Below are 20,990 nucleotides of genomic sequence, written 5' to 3' on the forward strand. Positions count from 1 at the left end.
AGCTCTGCTTTAATTTAAGTTAACCTTAATTTAACCTTTTGTTTATTCCACTTCATTCCTCTTTCCATGCTTTAAAATATTACAACTCTTGTGTATGCTTTGATTTCTTTTTAGCTTCCTTTTCAGTATTTATTTCTGCTTGGAGGGTTTCTTATAATTTAGTTAATGCATTTTCCCTCCCACGTGGGACATTTAGGTTTTCTTTGGATTTCTCCATCTATATGCACTAATTTGTCCGGCACCTGGACATTTCTTTTCTGACCACTGCTCGTCAGCAGTGAGTTTTGAAGCTTCATCACCCATTTTAATCCTTTTAATTTTAATACTTTACAACTACACAACTGCGGCACCTTCTCTGGCACAAGAATCGAGAGTGGTAGTTGACACGGCCTTCTACTTTCAAGCTATTCTTGAAAGCGGTATCATCTTTACGTGATGAAACACGACCTGTTTCTCTCTTTTCACCAGTACTTGGGTGGCCAACAGCAAACAAAATAGTGGAATAGTTCAGCCTCCTTATTGTGCTGTAAAATCAACTTATTCCACCAACAAAATGAAACAACAACCTTTTCAACGCCTTTTCACGTCTTACGGACCAGGTTTATCTAAAATAGCTTCCAGCCCTCTTTCAGGCGAGCGTTTACTTCTAGAAACCCTACTAAAATAGCTTCCAGCCCCTTTTTCAGGCGAGCGTTTACATTTAGAAATCCCCCTAAAATAGCTTCCAGCCCCTTTTTCAGGCGAGCGTTTACTTTTAGGAATGCTACCAACCCTCTGGGCGAGCCTAGACGTTTTTACGCGAGGTGTCTGAGTGTTAATATTCACCTGGTTGCTGCCGGTCTCTCAGGTCAACCTCATCGACCCCCACCGCCGTGGACCACTTATAAGAACGCTGGCCAGAACCCGAATTCACGTCTCTGGACTTTATCCTGTACCTGGACAGGAGCTGTCGACAGACTTCAGCGCGGGCTTCTCACGACGTCGGGGCTCGTTGAGGCTTTCCTGTGGGGTCACACAAAGGTCGCTGTGTCCCATCCGGCTCGAAGGACCAAGAAATGTCAGGAGTTTTCCTGTATTGCAACCCAGGTTGGAATAAAACGCTCAGACAGGTTACCGTGTACACGGGGAGACTCAGAGAGACTCTCCTTTGCAGCATAAAGAAGTAGTCTTTTATTGAAAGCACATACAGGAAGTGATACAGGAAGAGATAAAATAGCTGCTGCGTGCAGACGCCTGTGGAGTACAGAGTGTAACTTCCCATTTGGGAGTCTGCACAAAGTGTGACTTACTGAAAGAGCAAACATAAACATAAAGAGCAAAAGATAAAGTAATAAAATAATAATAAAGATCCCCAAAATCCCCAAATCCTGAAATCTTTTGACAATAATAATGTAAATTACATCTTTGTTTAGTTTGTTGTTGAGTTTGTTCAGGTCAGTTATGTCTGTTTTTTTGCAATAAAGTGTTAGTGTTCCAAAAATAATAATGCATCCAAATTAATGTTCTTATCAATTATTGACCTATTCAAGGCTGTAATAACCTCATGTCAAATAATCTATTTTGCAACTAATTTTTTGAAAATATTGCATATTATGGGTTTCCCCCCCCCCAAAAAAACAGGGTTTTTTTATGACAATAAAGCCATAAAAATTCAAATGCTGCAGGAAGAAGAACAACAAAGTGATGACGGATGTTTGTGCTTCAAACTGGAAAACCAGCAGAAAATCACAGCAGCATTTACCACTACAGTGTGCCAATCACTCATAATTCCTAGACATGTCAATCAGGTAGGAATGAAGTAAGACATTAATAGAAATAAAGATTTTGACATGTAGCCCTTTCCTTGCTTAAATCATTGTTAATATTTTTGAAAAATTAACCTGTGATAAGACATAGCTTATCAAGATAGAATATGCTAGATAGAACTGTAAAGTGTAGAAGTAAATTTAAATCTTATTTGGTATACAAAGAGGTGTTTACAAAGGTTATAAAGCTAGTTATGTAGCTATTTGGTGGTTACTTGTTTTGATATTCACATGTTTACACGTTTGAATGTTTAGGCATGCATATTCAAACCAGTAATAAGTATGTGTTATATCTACCTAGTTGTTTTCCCTGTTCTGATCTGAGTATAAGATTTCCTGGCTTCTGAGAGGCCAGTGAAGTATTCATGAGGGCGGCACACAGGAAGTGTTTTTTTTGTTGTTGCTGTGTGCTGAGAGTAAAGAGGCTGCTAAAAAGTTATCCGTCTCCCTCTTGCTGTTCCTAATTATTCAGAGAGATTCCAAACCATCTAGTGAACCCTCACGTTACATCTGGTGGCAGCGGTGGGATTTATTTTCTTGATGGCTCTGTGTATTTGGTGAGTTTTACTCCCAAGCTGCGGATACGATCGTTTTTTTTTTCCGCTGGGATTTTTCCCTCTCTGTGAACAGCTGATGAACTGAAAATAATAACAGTAATAATTTTTTGGAGATAGTAAGGATTGTTGCAGCTTTTCTCTCTGTTTTTGTGATTTTTTTTGAGCTGGATATTTGTTGGGAACATGTCGGCTGACGAGAGTGAATCTGTGCACGAGCTGCGCTCTTCTCCTGTGCCGCATTCGAGGTCAGTGGATGCATTACGGACTGTTGCTGCTCCCGCCCACCATACCGTCTCTGGTGCCCTGACAATAGATCTTCCACCTGTTTTTAAAGGAGATGGGACTGAATCTTTTACAAGTTGGTCTCGTCGCTTTGAAGTGGCGGTGCAAGCTATGACTCCACCTGAGGTAGATTTGGCAACTGTGATGTCCTCTGTTCTGCCTACTCGTCTAGCAGATGCTGCATTTTTGTACTGGGACAGTTTGCCTTCATCAACCCAGAAAGACTATGATCTAGTGAAGGATAAGCTGAAAGAGGTTTTCGGTCCAAAATATTCTCTGCCGTTCTTCCAGACACATGTGAATGCTCGCCCCCGGAAACCAGGTGAAAGTTTGGATGTATACAGCGCAGATATTACCCGTCTTGTGCTTGAAGCTTTCCCTAACTATGACTACAATGCCTTGGAAGGGGAAAAATTTTGCCGTTTTGTTGCTGGGTTGGACCCCACCTTGCAATCTAAGATTCATGAGATGGGTGCAGAGGATCTTGACGGAGCCCTGCGCATTGCCAGTCGTTGTGAGAGAGCACGGGCAGCATTGCAACTTACAGCTGCAGGATCCTCTCCTATTCCGTCTTCAGAACAGGTTGCTATGATACGTCCTCAGCCTACTGATGCTAAACTCCTTCAAGCGGTTGAGGAGCTCACGCTTACTGTAACCAGCCTGAAACATGAAGTACAGCAGTTACGGGAGAAACAGAGTTACCTTGCCCAATGTTTGGACTCCAGTCATGATAGATCCTCCTCTTCCAATGTTCAGTACAGCACCCGCAGTGCATCCCCGTCGCCTTATCATGCCGGACAACATCCCAGACTATTGGTCGCCCGAGAGGCGTTATCATCGTGATCCAGAGTCTCACCGTGAACGTCCTTCTTCCCCTGTTCCCCGGAGGTTCAATGAGTGGGACAAATGTGAGAAACACGATCAACGCACATTCCAATCCCAACGGCCCTCCCAGTATTCCAGGTACGATTACCCTGACAATGACAGATACCGACGCAGTCCCAGTCCTGCTCCACGTAGAGTTAGAGATGCAGGGTCCTACAGTAGGACCAGTGTTCGTTTCCAGTCCCCGGAAAGGCCTGCACATTTCACCTCCGGCCCACAGGGAAACGTTCATTAGCTGCTGTTGAGGGGCAAACATCAGCTACAGTATCAGAGCCCCAATACAATATCCCCCAGTTCCCCTCAGACTCTGATGGATCAGTCTCCTCTAATGTCTTGGCTATTGTCGAGGGCATTGAAGTGTGTGCTCTAATTGACTCTGGTTCCTTTGTCTCCCTTGTGAGTGAAGATTTTCGAAACTCTCATCCAGCTTTGAAAAAACGGCCTATGGTAGCATCCTCTGTGCCAGCTCGTTCAGTCAATGGAGAACGTCTGGAAATCTTAGGCAAGTTAACCGTTGGTATTAGGGTCTCAGGTATGGCAGCAGGACTTTGAAGTCCTCAGAGGTGCAGCCAGTCATACTAGGTTGGGATTTTCTGCAGAGGCACCATGCTCTTCTCGACCTCAAAAACAAAGTACTGCAACTGTGGGACATGAAAATTCCCCTGTTGCCCAAAGGACATGAGGTGGCTGCCTGCTGTAATGTTTCTGTGTTAGCGCCAACCAAAATCCCAGCTATGAGCGAAACTCTGATCACAGCCTGTGTGTCAGCAGCCACACCGGCTTCACCTGTGTATGATTCGACTCTGCCGGTAGAAATCGATGAAACAAACTTGTCACACTCCCAGGTTCAGTCCCTGAAATCACTTCTCCAGAAGTATTCAGGAATCTTCAGTAAGCACTCAGAAGACAGAGGTCACACAGGCATAATCAAGCATCATATTCACACAGGTGATGCTACACCGATTAAACAAAGAGCCTGTAGAGTGACACCCGAACAGAGAGCTGAAATACAGACTCAAGTTGACAACCTTTTAAAGGCAGGTGTCATCGAAGAAAGCTACAGCCCATGGGCTGCCCCAGTTGTGTTGGTGCGAAAGAAAAATGGTACGTGGCGTTTCTGTCTCGACTATAGGAAACTCAATGCAGTGACAATCAAAGACTCTCATCCTCTTCCAAGGGTTGATGATGCACTGGATGCTCTGTCAGGTTCTGCCTGGTTCTCCACAATGGACCTTCAACATGGCTATTGGCAGGTTGAACTGGAAGAGAAGGATCGTGAGAAAACTGCTTTCACAACCGGCAGTGGACTTTACCACTTCACGGTTATGCCCATGGGACTCACAAACGCTCCAGCCACATGTCAGCGGTTAATGGAGATGGTACTTCGTGGCCTTCCCTGGAAAACCTGCTTAGTGTATTTGGATGATGTCCTCATTTACAGCCGCTCTTTCGCAGAACATCTCCAGCACCTGGAAGAAATTTTCAGCAGATTCCAGGCAAGTGGCTTGAAGCTAAACCCCTCAAAATGCTGTTTTGCCAAAGATCAGGTACAATTTCTGGGCCACATTGTATCAAAAAATGGCATTCAGCCTGACCCCAGAAATGTGAACAGTGTGCAACCCTGGCCTATTCCACAAACAGCGACAGAAGTAAGGTCATTCCTTGGACTTTGTTCATATTATCGCAAGTTCATTCAAAACTTTGCACACCACAGTGTTCCCCTACATGCTCTCACTGAAAAACATGCAACTTTTCAATGGACTTCTCAGTGCCAGGATGCATTCATGTATCTGAAACATGCCCTCTCAAAACCTCCAGTGGTTTCATTTCCTGACTTCACATTGCCATTTTCTCTGTATACTGATGCTTCAAGCACAGCTATTGGCAGTGTACTAGCTCAAAAACAGGGACAGCAAGAGAAAGTCATTGCCTATGCTAGCCATGCGCTTACAAAGGCAGAAAGAAAGTGGTCGACTTATGATCGAGAACTCTGGGCCATTGTTTGGGCAGTTAGACATTTTCGTCACTATCTCTACAAGCAGCCATTTGTTATTGTCACGGATCACAAGCCCCTCCTGGGTCTTCGGAAAATACCCATTGACAGTGATAGAACTGGTCGCCGTGCTCGCTGGGCTCTTGAACTTGATCCTTTTGAATGGACGGTGATTCATAAAGATGGCCACCGCCACCTCAATGTGGACGCACTGTCACGTCGCCCTGTCACTGGTGAAACCGTAGAGCAGGACACGGTCTGCACTGCTTCTGCTAACTTGAAACCTGAAGAAAGGTGCATAGGTCCTGCAGGCCTCTCCAACCATAGTCCTTGCAGTACTGACCGAAAACACATTCCATGCAATGACTTTCCTGATCCACGACTGCAGTGTGCAGCGCTATCTGTTTCATCCACATTTGTGCTTGAGCTGCCTGAAGATGATCTCAAAAGTGAACAACAAAAAGATCCTGTACTGTCAGAAGTCATTGGCTGGAAAGCTAGGGGTCGGAAACCACCCTACTGGCGTATGAAAAGGTGCCCACCTCAGGAAAAAGTGCTATGGCATGAGTACTGTAGACTTACCTTTCACAATGGCTTACTCTGTCGTAAAGCTTTCAACCCGTCCCAAAAGTCAGTGTTGCATCAGTTGGTTGTTCCTGAATCTTTAAAAGACACTGTCCTATAGCTGCTGCACGGCAACCCAGTGTCCGGTCACCTATCAGCAGATAAGGTCCTGAAACGTGCTCAGCAGCTATATTACTGGCCATTCATGTCACGTGACATCAGAACATGGTGCACACAATGCACTCCATGTGATGCCAGACGGAATCCCACACCTCATTACAGAGCTCCAATGAAAACGATTGTTGCTACGGAGCCATTTCAAAAGGTGGCAGATGACATACTTGAACTCCCCATTACGAGTCGTGGCAACAGGTATGTGCTCGTTGTTCAAGACTATTTCTCGAAATATGTCAATCTCTATGCTATCCCAGACCAACGTGCCACAACAGTTGCAAAATGCCTGTTTGACAACTTCATCTGTCAGAATGGCGTCCCTGAAATGCTGCACACAGACCAAGGACGTCAATTTGAATCTGACCTGGTGAAACACCTGTGTCAGCTGCTAGGCATCCAGAAGACACGGACCAGCCCATATCACCCTCAATGTGATGGGATGGTTGAGAGGTTCAACCGAACACTTATTGACCAGTTAGCTAAGTTACTCCTTCAGCAGCCTGGGGAATGGGATGACTGCCTCAATCAAGTTGCTTTGGCTTACAACACCAGTCCTCACTCTACCACGGGGTTTACGCCATTCTTTCTCACACATGGACATGAGGCACGGATGCCTGCTAATATGCTGTTGCCTACCAACATGCCAGCATCATCTACTTCTGCGTCTCCTGCTGACTACGTCACCCAGTTGACTCAGAGACTTCAGTCTGCCTTCAGCACTGCTGCATGGAACAGGGATTGTGCCCACAACCAGCAGAAACAACTGTACGATAGGGGCATCAAACACACTCCTTATGTTCTGGGTGACTTGGTGTGGTTAAATGACCCCACTACAGCAAAGCAGAAACTTGCTCCACATTGGAAGGGCCCCTTTGAGATATTGGATTGCCTTGGAACAGATGGGGAAAACCCTGGTGTCATGTACAGGATTCGTTACCTCCTGGACCAATCAGACAAGACTCAAATTGTTCACTACAATCGTCTCAGGCCTTACAATGCACCTGTCCCTAAAGGTGGAACCAACTCGCCTGCTGGTGACATACCTGTACAGCCCCAGATTCCACATTTGACTGCATTATCAGGTGCTTTGCCCTTCACAGCTTCAAAATCTGCAGCTAAAGGGAGCTGGAATGTTCAGGGCCGCAGCCCTGCAACCTCATCAGACCCTGAGGTTTGTCAGCTACCACCTCTAAACCAGTCACGACCCCATTCCCACTCTCCTTTGTCCCCTTCTCCTCGATCTGAGACTGTAACTACTTCCCCCTCTGGCCATGTGGTGATACACCAATCAGACATTGTCCCCTCACCTTCTCATCGAGTACCTGGTGTTTCACGGCGATGTGGGAGACGTCAAGTTGTGCCTCCCAGATACCTCAAGGACTATGTTTTGAACTGAACTTGTTTTTGGTTTTGCTGTTGTTTTATTGTTGCCCCCTTGCTCGCAGCATGTTGTTTGGGAAACGGGGACGTTTCTTATGTGAGGGGGGGAAGAAAATGTAAAGTGTAGAAGTAAATTTAAATCTTATTTGGTATACAAAGAGGTGTTTACAAAGGTTATAAAGCTAGTTATGTAGCTATTTGGTGGTTACTTGTTTTGATATTCACATGTTTACACGTTTGAATGTTTAGGCATGCATATTCAAACCAGTAATAAGTATGTGTTATATCTACCTAGTTGTTTTCCCTGTTCTGATCTGAGTATAAGATTTCCTGGCTTCTGAGAGGCCAGTGAAGTATTCATGAGGGCGGCACACAGGAAGTGTTTTTTTTGTTGTTGCTGTGTGCTGAGAGTAAAGAGGCTGCTAAAAAGTTATCCGTCTCCCTCTTGCTGTTCCTAATTATTCAGAGAGATTCCAAACCATCTAGTGAACCCTCACGTTACAGAACCATAAAACTAAAGATGAACCAAACTGTTCACAATTTTATCTAGCTCTCAGTTTTAAGAAAGGCTGGTGACCCCTGTTATAGAGTCTGACAGCTGCGGGGATTATATACAAATATTCAACTATACCAGAATTAAACCAGGTCTAAATAAAAAAAAAAGGAGTGAGTATCACTACAAAGATTAACCCACAGTGGTTCTCATATCACAGTTTGATATCAGCAAACACTGAGAGCATACACTGATAGACACCACAGCCATGCTATCATTGCGAACACTGATAACAGCATAAATCGAATTAAATCGGTACTTGATGAGACCTTTTGAGTATCACTAGAAATATTATAAACAGTCATCTCCGTACCACATTTTGCTATCAGTAAACACCGACGGCATTCACTGATAGCATACCACATCCATGTTAGCAGTGTATAAACGGATGGTTTAGCATATATTAGCACAGGTATCAATAAAGGACTACCGTATTAAACACTTTTACTAACCTCAGGCAGATGGACAGGCGCTCTGCAGGTGGGATTGAGCGCCTGTAGTTGGTGGGCGTTTCTCAATATGCGTACTTGTGTGTACTTGCGTTCTCGTGTACTCGTGATACGTCATCAGTTGGAGACCAAGTACTGTTCCAATTCGAAGTACGCGTCAAGCCGAGAACGCGAAAAAGTCCCGGATGTGTTCTCGCTCCGCCCGTTTTATCGAGCATGCATCGGTGTGGACTTGGTACAGCTAAATATCCCAGAATGCATTTCGTCCAAAACTCAACAGCGGACTCCCGGCACATCGTTTTCAACCCCCGGTCGCGGACTTCTCACTACTCAGGTTAAAGAAACCCCAGCAGCTGTCTATAGTATTGAGTGTCCACTAGAATAGAAATAAAAGCGTTCTAACATCTCACCTGCTTGTTTTTATTAAGGTATGTACACGTATGTACATGTACACTATTTTTATCAATAGAGGTTTCACTACTGAGGTTAAAAATGATATATAAGTCACTTAGATCACTTCTAAATGTTAATGTTTGGTTTATTTCAGTGTTTTATTTGTTCCTGAGTAAACCGGTTTGGCTGTGATTAAAGTTAAGCTTCATAACATGTTACTCACAGTTAAATTAGGAGGGGACGGCAGTAAAAACTCCGGACCTGTGACATCATCATGTATGCAGGTGTTCCAATTGTACATATCGCGAGTCCGTGCTCGCGTTCTCGGCGGGTACGTACTCCCGTGCGTTCTCGGCGAGTACGTACTCACCGAGAATGCGCGTACTCGCGTACTTGAGAATTGAGAAACGGCCTCTCTCTTCAAGCGCTAGCTCGACAGGTGCCATCTAGCAAAGATACCGTCTGGCAAAACTTCCTCCCACATTCCTCCCACATTTCCGGTTCACGCGCGTCAAAATATGCAATTTTGAGGCACGATTGATTTTTCTTGGACACGCGTCGAGGTGCGAATGTGCACACGTCAAATTAGGGGTGTCTGGGGCGTTTTCGCTCGCGTCTATCGCGTTCGGTGTGAACACATCGTAAGTTTGCTTTGTTTTCTTCTTTAACAGTTTGTCTTTAGGAACTTTACTGTTTGTTCAGCTCATGTTTGAGTTCTTCACACAACAAACTGTGTGTGTTTGTATTTCCGGTCTCTCCATTAAAGTCAGTGTGTAATGTTTCCTGGCTAACATCAGCTGTGTGCAGCTTAGTTCCGGCACAAATCTGCCGCTCCATAGTTCATGGTAACGGACTCACAGCTGGACCAACGAGGCCAAGTGTGTCCGCCACTCTGAGCTACGTTCGTGTTTGTGTTCTTATAATTTGTACTTTGTGAGTTCACTCAGAGTCCACAGAGGACGCACCGTACGTGATGATGTCACAACCCTTTACCTCCTTTACTGTCACTGTGATTAATATTTACACACGACATGAGACACCTGACAGCATGTTAACGCTAAGCTGACGCTAAACTAACGCTAAACTAATGTTAAGCTAGCCAAGAACCCAGAGTGATGTTAAAGCTGAGTAAACGCTGACCCCAGCAAGAGCACCTGGCTGCAGCCACTGGGGAGTGCCATATTACCTCCACACTAACTGGAAACACGTGACCTCCACAGTAGCCAGAAACACATGACCTCCACCGTAACCGGAAACACGTAACTTCAGTTAAATTGACTTTGACAGCGAAAACTAAATTGCGTTTTTGTTACTATTGATGCTGCTGAGAAATAAAAATGGTTCTAAGTTGGGGGGTTTTAATACTCTGGGTTTGTTAAAAAAAATCACCATCCCCTTAGCTTGTTTGTGGCCAAAAGTGTCCATGTGTTATGTTTTTTGTATTTGTATCTTTGCTACTTTTTCTGCATAAAGGTTTTTTCATAAGTATAAAATGATCATTACTTTTTACATTTTAATCCTTCAAACACCCTTTTCTGGTACAATGCATTTGTTTGAAGACAACCTCAAAACTCACCATTTCAAATATCAGCAGTGCTACTGGAAATTATTGTACAGTGGTCCCTCGCTATAACGCGGTGCACCTTCCGCGACACTCTCTGTTTCGCTGATTTTTATTTTATTTTTTACAGCACATCGTGTTGTGCATTCTGATTGCTGTAGACCATTGTCAATCAATCTAGTCCAGTGTCTCCTGTACAGCAGCTGTCCCCAACAGGTCCACGGACCGGTACCGGTCCGTGAGTCATTTGGTACCGTTCCGCGAGAGTTGAGGCTCCGGTGTGAAATGTATGGCTGTAGTTGTGTATCTTATTTTGAAAGAACTATTTATGCGTTACCATAGCGACCAGAGAGCATTAAGAAGCAGAGAGGAGGATGTTACTGTCATTGTTGTTGGCGCACAGCTGAATTCACGTTTATTACTATATTTACAGAATACCACAGTTTCTTTTTTAGTCTTTTGTTGTATTTATTCGCAACACCTTAAAGGCCGGTCCGTGAAAATATTGTCTGACATTAAAGTGGTCCGTGGTGCAAAAAAGGTTGGGGACCGCTGTACAGTACAGAATGTGTTTAGCTTGTCGAATTTACATAAATCTTCGATCGCTAGCAGTGTAACCCTGAAGTGCTGCACTGTATGTTTGTAAGTTTTCTCCCAAACAAACACAACAATGCCGACGAAACATTTTGCACCGCCAAAGGCACCTTTTGGTTTCATTCCATAATACTGGACTTATGTTTCTACGAAGGTTTGAACTCTAAGAGTGTTTGAACAAAAGAGAAAAGTGTGAAAATGTTCGTGCCTGTCTGAGAAAAGTGTATAAAGCATGTAGTGAGGGGGTTTTACAGTCTTAACATCTATAATAATTGTAAAAAATAAAGTTGGCTACTTCATGGATTTCACCTACCGCGGGTTATTTTTAGAACGTAACTCCTGCGATAAACGAGGGACTGCTGTATTAATAGTACAGTCTGGGACATCTAATTGATTAACATCAACATTGATTATTATGCACTGTTATTTTTGTTCAAGGAGAGCAAAAAATATAAAACTCTCTCAGCTTGTTTGTTGCCAAAAATGGCCACTTTTTGTGTATGTTCACAAAATGCTATAAAATGTATATTTCTTAAAACATTTATCTACTTTTACCGACATGACTCTTTAAAATAGCACCAGTCCTTTTTATCAAAATCAAAATTGTATCTAAATTTTTTACTCTTTATAGCCAGTTAGGTTATATATTACAATTAACTTTTCAGATAAAACGGTGATAAAGTCCTAATGTTTTCATGAAACTTTTTTTTTTTTTTTTTTTTTTTTTTTTTTTTTTTACATCTGAGCATCGGGGAAAAGGCTGTCTTGCAATTGTTGAGGTCACTAGTGTGTGCCCCATTTCCTCCAGGATCACTCTCTTTATAGGTTTTAGTGGACTCCTAGTACTGTGAAGTGGTTTCATTGGACAAAGGCATTGTATTCCAAGATCTGGGAGATTGTAGAAATGAGCAGTAATGCCCTTCTTACCATCTTTCCAGAAAAATAAGTGATCTAGAAGCTGTTAGGCTTACTTACAGCAGCAGCACTTTCTGCACCTGCATAAAGTCCAGGACACATTTACTAACAGTGTTTGTTGCTGTATGTGCTGCAGCTTTGAATTTTTTATTAATATATATTTTGTTAATATTTTGGCTATGGTGTCTTGTTATGAAATGTACAAGAGTAAAAGTGTTTTTAGCATGTGCTTCAAAGCTAAGTTTGACTGGGAAACTCAAAGCTTAATACTCTGTATCAACAGAAATTCACTGCAGCCTGTGTAATATTTGATGCGTCATAATTTATTCTACTCTATCTTGCAAATACATATTTGTGTGGCAATGTCATGTACAACACACACAACTATTAGATCCTTAAGATCAAACCTGTGTCATTCTTTTGGTCCACTGCAGTGTAGTAGTCAAAAAAAAGAATAAGTGAAGTGGCCACAAATGGCCAGGATAGAGCCCAGAGTGTTAATGTTTAAAATGTATAAAAATATTATTGATTACAATTCTTTACTGTTAATATCAACAATAAGCTTTTTATTTTGAAATTACAAGTATAAAAAATGCTGTTACATTTACATTTAATGCTGTTACACTGTAATCCTTTATTATAAGTATGGACATGGAATCAAGTGAACAACATTTTGAAATAAGTTTAATTGGAATTTTGTACTATGCAAAAACAAAACAAAAAACAGCAACGACATATTAAACAAACAAACAAACACAGCCAGTGCCTTCATTTGTCCATTACATGTCAGACATAGCACTGACCCTTAGTCCCTGCTCATCAGCACATGCTTTCAAAAAGAGCTCCATGTCCTCTGCAAACTGAAAAACAAAGAGGAACAAGTCCCTTGCTCCAGTGTCTTCTTCCTCTGACATGTCTCTTAAGACCCTCTGCTGGTCCCCTTGATTTAAGGACAGATATTTTGGCATTGTTACGTGTCCACGGAAAAGTGCCTTATTTTGGACAACCCACTGCACAGCAGGACGCAGATCTTCAACAATTGCTGGCTCCTGTGTCAGGCAAATGGGGATAAAAACATAGCTATTTCTCTGTTGCGGAACAGTTTTTTAACAGTTATTCAAATGTCACTAACCATTTAATTACACTACTGTTTAGTGAATACTGACCTGACTGACTTCCTGGAACTTGCGCTTTTTCAGTCTGAAAATGGGCACGTGTTGTCCTTCAAGCACAGCTTTGGCTTCCTCTCTCCAGTGTGCAAATAGCTTGCCAGAGCTTAACAGAAAATTTTGATATTGTTAAGGTGTGTAAACTTTGACACAACATAGAACAGAAGTCAAAATATAAATACCTCCTGAGATCAAAGTTCTACATCAACAGCAAGGACCACAATTTACGCAAATAGGGCATGTCTGACTGTAAAATATTAATATGAAAGATATTTAACAACTTTCAAAAGATTCAAGACTCCATTGCTGTGAAAGTAAATAGGATACTTACTATAGTATAGTCAAATGGTGCATCCAGTGCCACGTACAGAGCAGACTATTTGGAAGAAAAAATAAAAATGTCATTTTTTTAGAAGCTTAAATTAGCTTCTGTATGAATCTCAAGGAAGAGAAGAGAAAAATTACCATCAGCATGAAGATCCCACAGTCAACTCCATAGTCTTGGCTTGGAAAACCCTGTATTACACATTGAAAATAAAGGCTCGTTAATAAAATTCCTTAAAAGAAGACTAGTGTAATTCATATTATTCACCATACACTTAAACTAGCACATACCTTCAAGTCAAAGCTCTTTTTTTCTGACCACTGCCCGGGAATGAGCTTCACTGCAAGATTCCTTTTTTTCAAGACAGTTACATTCACAAGTTAACAGACATCATCATGATGGGTGTGAAATGTTTATTGCTAATAGCACCAACTGTAACTACAGGCCTTAGGAACACGACCTCAACAAAACAGCATAACAAAATGAAAAAGTACAGTCACATGCTCACAGTTGGTCAAAATTAAGCATTTTCAGCTTTAATTTCAGGTTGGCATATTTTACAAACTAATATTCAATGGTGTTTTATGTTAAACTAGAACATTTGAAGACCCTACTTATGTCTGAAACTCATCTAAAGACAGCATCACTGACTTGATCAGAATGTGAAGATGAGAAATAGAATAAAATGTTGAAGCATCATGCTGATATAGTTTATTAAAAAAGCATGTGAGTGTACTGTATGTGTGAATACTCAAGATCAGCAGAACATGATCTGGGGATGCACTTAACCTGGAACACTGAACAGGTTCCTGAAAATTCTGGAACAAACCAAAAATGTGACCTCAAAAGTGAAACATATTGTTGGCCACCAAATCCTGCCTTTGTGTATAATGGGTCAAAAAAGAGGATTTCTCTTTTAGGTGGCTTCAGTACCTAAAAGACAGTTAGCCATGACTTCAAACCTGAAAACAATGTCATTGCAAGTGATCATAATCAAAGACTTTTGAAACTGCGTCATAAAAGCTTGAATACATCTCAGACACATAGCAAAATTCTAACAGTTTGTATGTGTCAAAAAACAAGACTTACACACAACTGGAAATGACCAGGTGTCCAGAGAGGGAGAACTATGATGTCCATCCTCTGAGCATCAGTCTGAAACAGAATTTTATTTTTAAGTATTCTGTATATGAACTCTCACCAAAGTTATAAAAAAAAATCATTTTGATTACTTGCTTGTTTCTTTAAAGGACGGTACACTTACAGGAAAGGACTGCAATGGATCACAGCCATAGGGTGCAAGCCAAGTCCGGGTGACATACAGATTTTCTATGTAAATGCTTATCCCCTAGAATGTAAAAAGAGCACATTTAAAACAACAACTCTTTCAATTAAAGCTTGACAATCATCATATACAACATACAGTACCTTTGACTGAACAATTTTAGTGATAAGCTCAAAACAGCCATTTCCAATCTGAAACAGAAAAAATCATCAAAAAAACGAATGTACACTTTATTGTTTCATATTCATAGAAACAAAATACTTACAGTCGATTCCATTTGTTTGTTTAAACCCAGTGTCCAAAAATCTGCCCGCGTGATGCATCCAGAAGACGTTTCAACAATCAGCTCATCTTTGGGTCTGCTGATGTCCAGAACGTAGTTGAGCTAAAAAAAAAAAACAGAGAGGTGTCATAGACTGTGGATGACAAAATCAGATAAGCACTAAAAGTTGCACTTTGCGACATCTGAAAACTTTAACATACAAGCTGTTGTTGGCCAGCGTGCGGTACAAAACACCATGATGAACGGCTGGCCAAAATGTTCTCAGGCTTTGTCAGAACTTCGCACGGTGGTCCACACAGGTCAGGAAAAGTTCCATCTGTTGACCTTCTATTGGCTTTCTTGTTGTCAACTCTTACCTGAGGTTCTATAGGGATTTTAACAGGTTTCAGACAAAACACTACAAAGAATGCATATTAAATGCATACAAATAAGCACTATTTATAGAAGGAAATTCATTTGAAACAGCATGTAACAAATTCGTTTATGAGCCCTCAACTACAACAAGATAATGAATGCAAGGTTATTATTTCACCTATATATGACAATCACCATTCAAAATAAGAAATTTTACCAGTGTTACCAGACATTGAAGGTGCTGGGTTCAACACCGTTTCTGTGGTTTCTCTGGGTTTATTGCACACCTGTGGGGCTAGGTACACAAAGAAAACAATATACACACACAGATAGGAACAAATCTAACATGTGAACAATGGTAGCGTTCTGGTCATGAGACAATGCATGTACTTACCTACGACAGCTTGACCCAGTGCCGACAATGAGATATTGATCTTTCCAAGTCGACCATGTCTTAGCTGCCTCTCCAGAAGTTTCTTGTTGGTGACAGTGTTATAATGATGAGTTATATTTCTCATCAAAAACACATGTGTAGATGGACTCATATTACTTAAAAAGTAATTGCTTTTCCTCATGTTTGCAAAGAACTGTTCAACAACTTGACTGTTCAGCCAGCCTTTCAGCTCTGGGACAAGTTGAATTCTGCGTAATATGTCCTTGGGATCTTTTGTATTTCCCTCATGAAATCTGTCATACAGGACATAATGGTCAGATGATCCAGTGACAGGATGAGGATTTTCATTTACACTATCCATCCTTTCATGTAGCCATGGAAGATTCACTTTCAGGCTTCCATCCTGTGCAGCCTTGACATTTTCCTCAGTGGGCTCAGCCAGTCGGCCTTCATGTGGATGAAATAGCAGTTTATCAGGAACCCACAAATTGGTGTGTGCCGCCAAACCCCTCGCAAAATCGTAAACACAGACATTTGGCATGTGCTTCCAGGACAGGAGAAGGTCAGCAAAATCCCGGGGACTTTTAGCACGAAGATTAAATTTAACACTGTATACAATGCCATGTGGCCATAGTATTACAGACCATCCTCCTGCAAGCAAAGATTTAAAAAGTTGTTTGTGATTGTAATTACATATTTTAATGCTGCTTCTAATAATCGCTAAGTGATGCTTACCAGAGGCACCCCATATGCTTTGAAAGACCTTATCATGCCTGCTCTTCATCTTCTCCCTCAGTCTGGTGATGAGATCAAAGCGGGAGCCTTTGGAGTCGATGTTGCATGCTTTACACAATTTTCTCACCACTCCAACCTGACAGTAATTATGGAAAACTGTAAATGGAACAACCCCAGAACTTTATGTCACATATTCTGAAAACTTCAAAGCAATGTTACCTTTTGTTTGGCGAGTTCATCCAACAGACGGTCTTCTGTGACACTGCTAAGCTTTGCTTCATGTGAAGAGCTTGTTCCTACTTTTTGAAACTCTGTGTTGAGCACAATGTCACTTGTTCGAGTTTCACTCCCGATCCATGGTGCCCAGTGCATGTAACTTGGTGGAACTGAAAATGGATTCTTCACGCCGCCTACAGAAAATGGCATGTTTTTAACTACAATCTAAATTACTTTAAAACACTGAATGACTTTCAATAAGTTTTTGCCATCACTCACTTGGAAAAAACCCACGGCTTATCATTTCCAGGTGAATAGAGTTCCAAAAACCTTCAATGTCATGTTCACCATTGAAGTCTTCCGGGGCTTTGAGGTCACTCACTATAATAAATTGACTCATAAGAACATGCACATAATGTACACAATGAACCATAAACACAAATGTACATTAAACTTACCTGCTAACTTGAACACCCCTTTTCTGTGTAAGTCCATAACTACCACAGGGGGGTGAAACCCACAGTTTATGCAGGAGTACATGTATTCTGCGTCAGTCAAAGCCTCAAAATGGCAATAAGCATGAAAAATGGTATCCCTAGAAGGAAACTTCACTCTTCTTAAGCCCTCCAATGAGTCAATGACCCTTGAAGCGGATACATGGTTCTGTAATATGACAATAGGGTGAAGAAGACTGTGATTACAGAGATATTTAAATTTGGGCACCAACATATCATAATGACACAAACACATTTTTAAAGCAATCTTCAGATGAGTATATTTTATTTTTGCGATCCTCACCTGCAGATTTTCTCTCAAAAAAAGGCAGAGTTCAAGAGACAAAACAACGTGGTTGTCAAAGTTGTGAAGCTCATCCGTCCACTCCTGGTATCTGTAGACCATGTGGCACTGAGGACACGATCTATGGTGTGTTGAAACATCTGTTAAAGACAAATCACATTAATGTCAAAACATTAGTATAGGAACAATTATAACTAATTATTTCACACTGATATTTAATCTTATTCATTAAAACTTACTCTCAGTCACTCCCATCATGCTGACAATCCTCGCTTTATTGGTAATTACAACAGCCTCATCAAGTTTTGGGTGCTCTGGGCACACCTGGCACAACGTTTCACATGGAAAGAGCTGTTTCTGATGATCCATTTTCTGTGAGATGACATTTTCTGGAAGAGATCCAGGAATTTTTTTCTCTTTAAAAATATAGCGTATACTCCTTTCGACGGCAGCATTGTCCTCAAAGGAAGAACTCTCCTGAGTCATCTGTGATGGGGTGCCTGATGATAGTGGTACAGTTGATTTGAAGATGTCTCTCTGTGTCTGGAAGAGATGCCATTTAGCTATGCTTTTATGAGGACATGATAATCGTGGCTTTGCACAAGCACAATGCCAGGTGTTCCTCAGAGCATTGTAAGTCACAAATATTCTGCCAAGACGGCAGAAACTGTGTATTTCCGGCTCAAATACAGACAAACAGATCTGTGTTGAGGATCCACCAAAATCCACCCTCACACAAAGTGGAGCATGTGCCATCTGGGCAGCTTTCTGTCTCTTTATGCATGTAGCAGCTTTGGCCTCTCCAAAAAATTTAAGGTCCACCATTTCCATCACAATGTGCTCTTGAAGAAAAACCTCCTTTACAGTTTCTCGGCAGTAATCTAGTGAGCGAAGGTGCTCACATAAACTGAAGCCTAGTCCGCTCCGCTGGGCCAGCAACTGGTATTGCTGACATTCCTCCAGCTCACATCTGATATTGTGAGACATCCCCCATGTTTTCCTCTGAACGTGAACTGGCACAGAAAACCCATGGCCATTCTCTGCACAGCAAATAACCCTGTAGTTTCATCTACACAAACACACTGCAGATGACTGGCCAGGCAAACATCTATTGATTGGTTGGAGTGCCTCCTCATCATGTGAGCCTTGTAGTTTTTTGTACGAAGAGTAAGGCCACAGTGAGGGCATGTCATTTTCATGGACTTTCCATCAGCTGCAATTTTATTGAACACAGAGGGTAGAGCATATGAATGTTCTAACAAAGATTCAGAAAATGGTTCAGATACCGAAGACAAAACCTTGGGGGGGAGACGGGGCTCCTCGAAGAGTACTGCCGGAGGAATACGGGTCTCCTCAGAGAGTTCAGCGGGGAGCAGTCCTGATAATGGTGGCTGACTTGGCATTGAAGAATGCTGGCAAGACAATAAATGCCTTGCCATATCCCCACGCCGTATGATTGTAATCTTACAGACAGGGCAGTGAAAGTGTCCTGTTGTCCTACAAGACAGCCTGCACCGGCATATCATTTTATCTGTAAGAGATGAAAAAAACAAAACAAACAAACAAACAAAAAAACCCAAACAGACGTAATTTAAATGTAGTTGTATAGAATGCAATCAGTTTATCTAACAATCAGATTGTACATGTTAACAAAAACATCCAAGCCAACCTCAATAATGAAAGCAAAATGGTGTGGATCACAAACGTTATGTCAAGAAAAGTGGTGAAAAGTAAATAAAAATATATTTTATAAAAACACTATTTTTGTTGCAGATGAATGCACTGAACTGTACAATGTCAACAGCAACTTTTAAGTCAACAAAGATACTGCAGAAGTGCTTAAAAAAGTGCATATTTATAACTATAAAGTATATTTAATACAAACATACCGTTAAAATGCAAAGCATTTTTTATATGCACACTTAGATGCTCGTCAATCTTTGCCCTGACAGTAGGGCTGAAAGTGGGGCACAGAGGGCAGTGAAAGAGTCCTCTGCAACACGTGTTGCATTCCTGCAATTCTGGCTTTAAGCCCGAATTCCAGATTGATATGTGCATCTAAAACAGAGAGAAAAACAGATAAACACCATATACACATTTAAGTTAAGGTTTTAGCAGAAATAACAATTTACAGTTGGCATGTAAGAGATTTGAGAAGAAAATTCTTGAAAAAACCCCCAAATATTTTACAAGACACTTTAATTTGTGAGATATGTTTCTATTGACATATAACAGTCAATTGAACAGGGGCTAACTAAAATCTGGGCAATAAAAAAGCTGTACAGAATAGAATAACGAATAGAAGTATTGAAAAATATATAAATCTGTTTGTGATGTAATTTACGGTGTTGACGCTAACCAAAGGTGTCACAAGTACACACGTTCCTTACTACAGTTTAGATACCTCTGTTTAAAAATAATCAAATAAAAGTAGAAGCATTGACTTGACTTTTTAGTCAAGTGGAAGTAAGAAGTACAGGGTCTAAAATATAATTTATGTACAAAATTTTGAAGTAATCTTGCGTCCAAAGCACGCGTGCGGGGGGATGATTTACAAATGTACAGATTACAAAGTACAGATACACGTGCTAAAATGTAAGAAGTAGAAGTATAAAGAAGTATACAGTAGGCACAAAAAAGTACAGCAGTAAAGTAAAGATACCAGAAAATTCTACTTAAGTACAGTATTGAAGTATTCGTTATTTTGCATCTCTGACGCCAACAATAAATCATATTCTAATGCAAAATGTGTTTTTTTTTCTTCTTCTTGCCCACAGAAGCCGTTAATCCAGCTCTCTTACTTAAACCAGGCCCAGGAAAAAGCATATCTGTGTGTTTCTCTGCCATGGAGCACGATGAAAAAAAAAAATTAAAATAAGGAGGAATGTTGTTGTAACGCAAAAAAAGTGGCAACATGATCATTGTAAGAAAACTAGACGACTCCTAGAATTATGAAATTACTATCGGCAAACTTATTTAAGAAAGACTCTGTCCCAACCTTTGCGATCCACTTGCAAGACTTCCACGGTATCCATGTGTGTTTCTGGCTACTGTGGAGGTCACGTGCTTCCGGCTACTGTGGAGGTCACGTGTATCTGGTTACTGTGGAGCTCCCCAGTGGCTGCAGCCAGACCCTTCTCAAAAAATCATGGTTTTAGTAACGCAGTAACGCAGCGTTCCTACGGGAAAGTAACGGTAATCTAATTACCGTTTTTGCAATAGTAATCCCTTACTTTACTCGTTACTTGAAAAAAGTAATCGGATTACAGTAACGCGTTACTGCCCATTTCTGCTAATAATTCCATATAATTAATTTTGATTCTCCA

At 41.3% G+C, this 20,990-nt stretch overlaps 1 protein-coding gene and 1 long non-coding RNA gene across 2 annotated transcripts; both read right to left on the bottom strand.

Annotated features, from left to right (window-relative positions):
• Positions 1-13,507: 13,507 nt before the first annotated feature.
• On the bottom strand, positions 13,508-15,259 carry LOC120440176. Its single transcript, XR_005613042.1, has 8 exons — positions 15,150-15,259; positions 15,028-15,075; positions 14,864-14,947; positions 14,689-14,754; positions 13,890-13,950; positions 13,740-13,790; positions 13,606-13,650; positions 13,508-13,521 (listed from the first exon to the last, which is right to left on the bottom strand). It is a non-coding gene; the product is annotated as an uncharacterized LOC120440176 (long non-coding RNA).
• Positions 15,260-15,358: 99 nt separating this feature from the next.
• Positions 15,359-20,712, bottom strand: LOC120440356. Its single transcript, XM_039612690.1, has 11 exons — positions 20,663-20,712; positions 19,554-19,722; positions 17,904-19,195; positions 17,665-17,804; positions 17,325-17,529; positions 17,146-17,247; positions 16,870-17,060; positions 16,651-16,786; positions 15,916-16,566; positions 15,748-15,816; positions 15,359-15,531 (listed from the first exon to the last, which is right to left on the bottom strand). The coding sequence occupies exons 3-11, from the start codon at positions 18,649-18,651 to the stop codon at positions 15,359-15,361; spliced, it is 2,415 nt and encodes an 804-aa protein (XP_039468624.1). The 5' UTR covers positions 18,652-19,195; positions 19,554-19,722; positions 20,663-20,712.
• Between the last annotated feature and the right edge of the window lie 278 nt (positions 20,713-20,990).

The sequence above is a fragment of the Oreochromis aureus genome, linkage group 5 (genome assembly GCF_013358895.1).
Source record: "Oreochromis aureus strain Israel breed Guangdong linkage group 5, ZZ_aureus, whole genome shotgun sequence".
NCBI classification, from domain to species: Eukaryota; Metazoa; Chordata; class Actinopteri; order Cichliformes; family Cichlidae; genus Oreochromis; species Oreochromis aureus.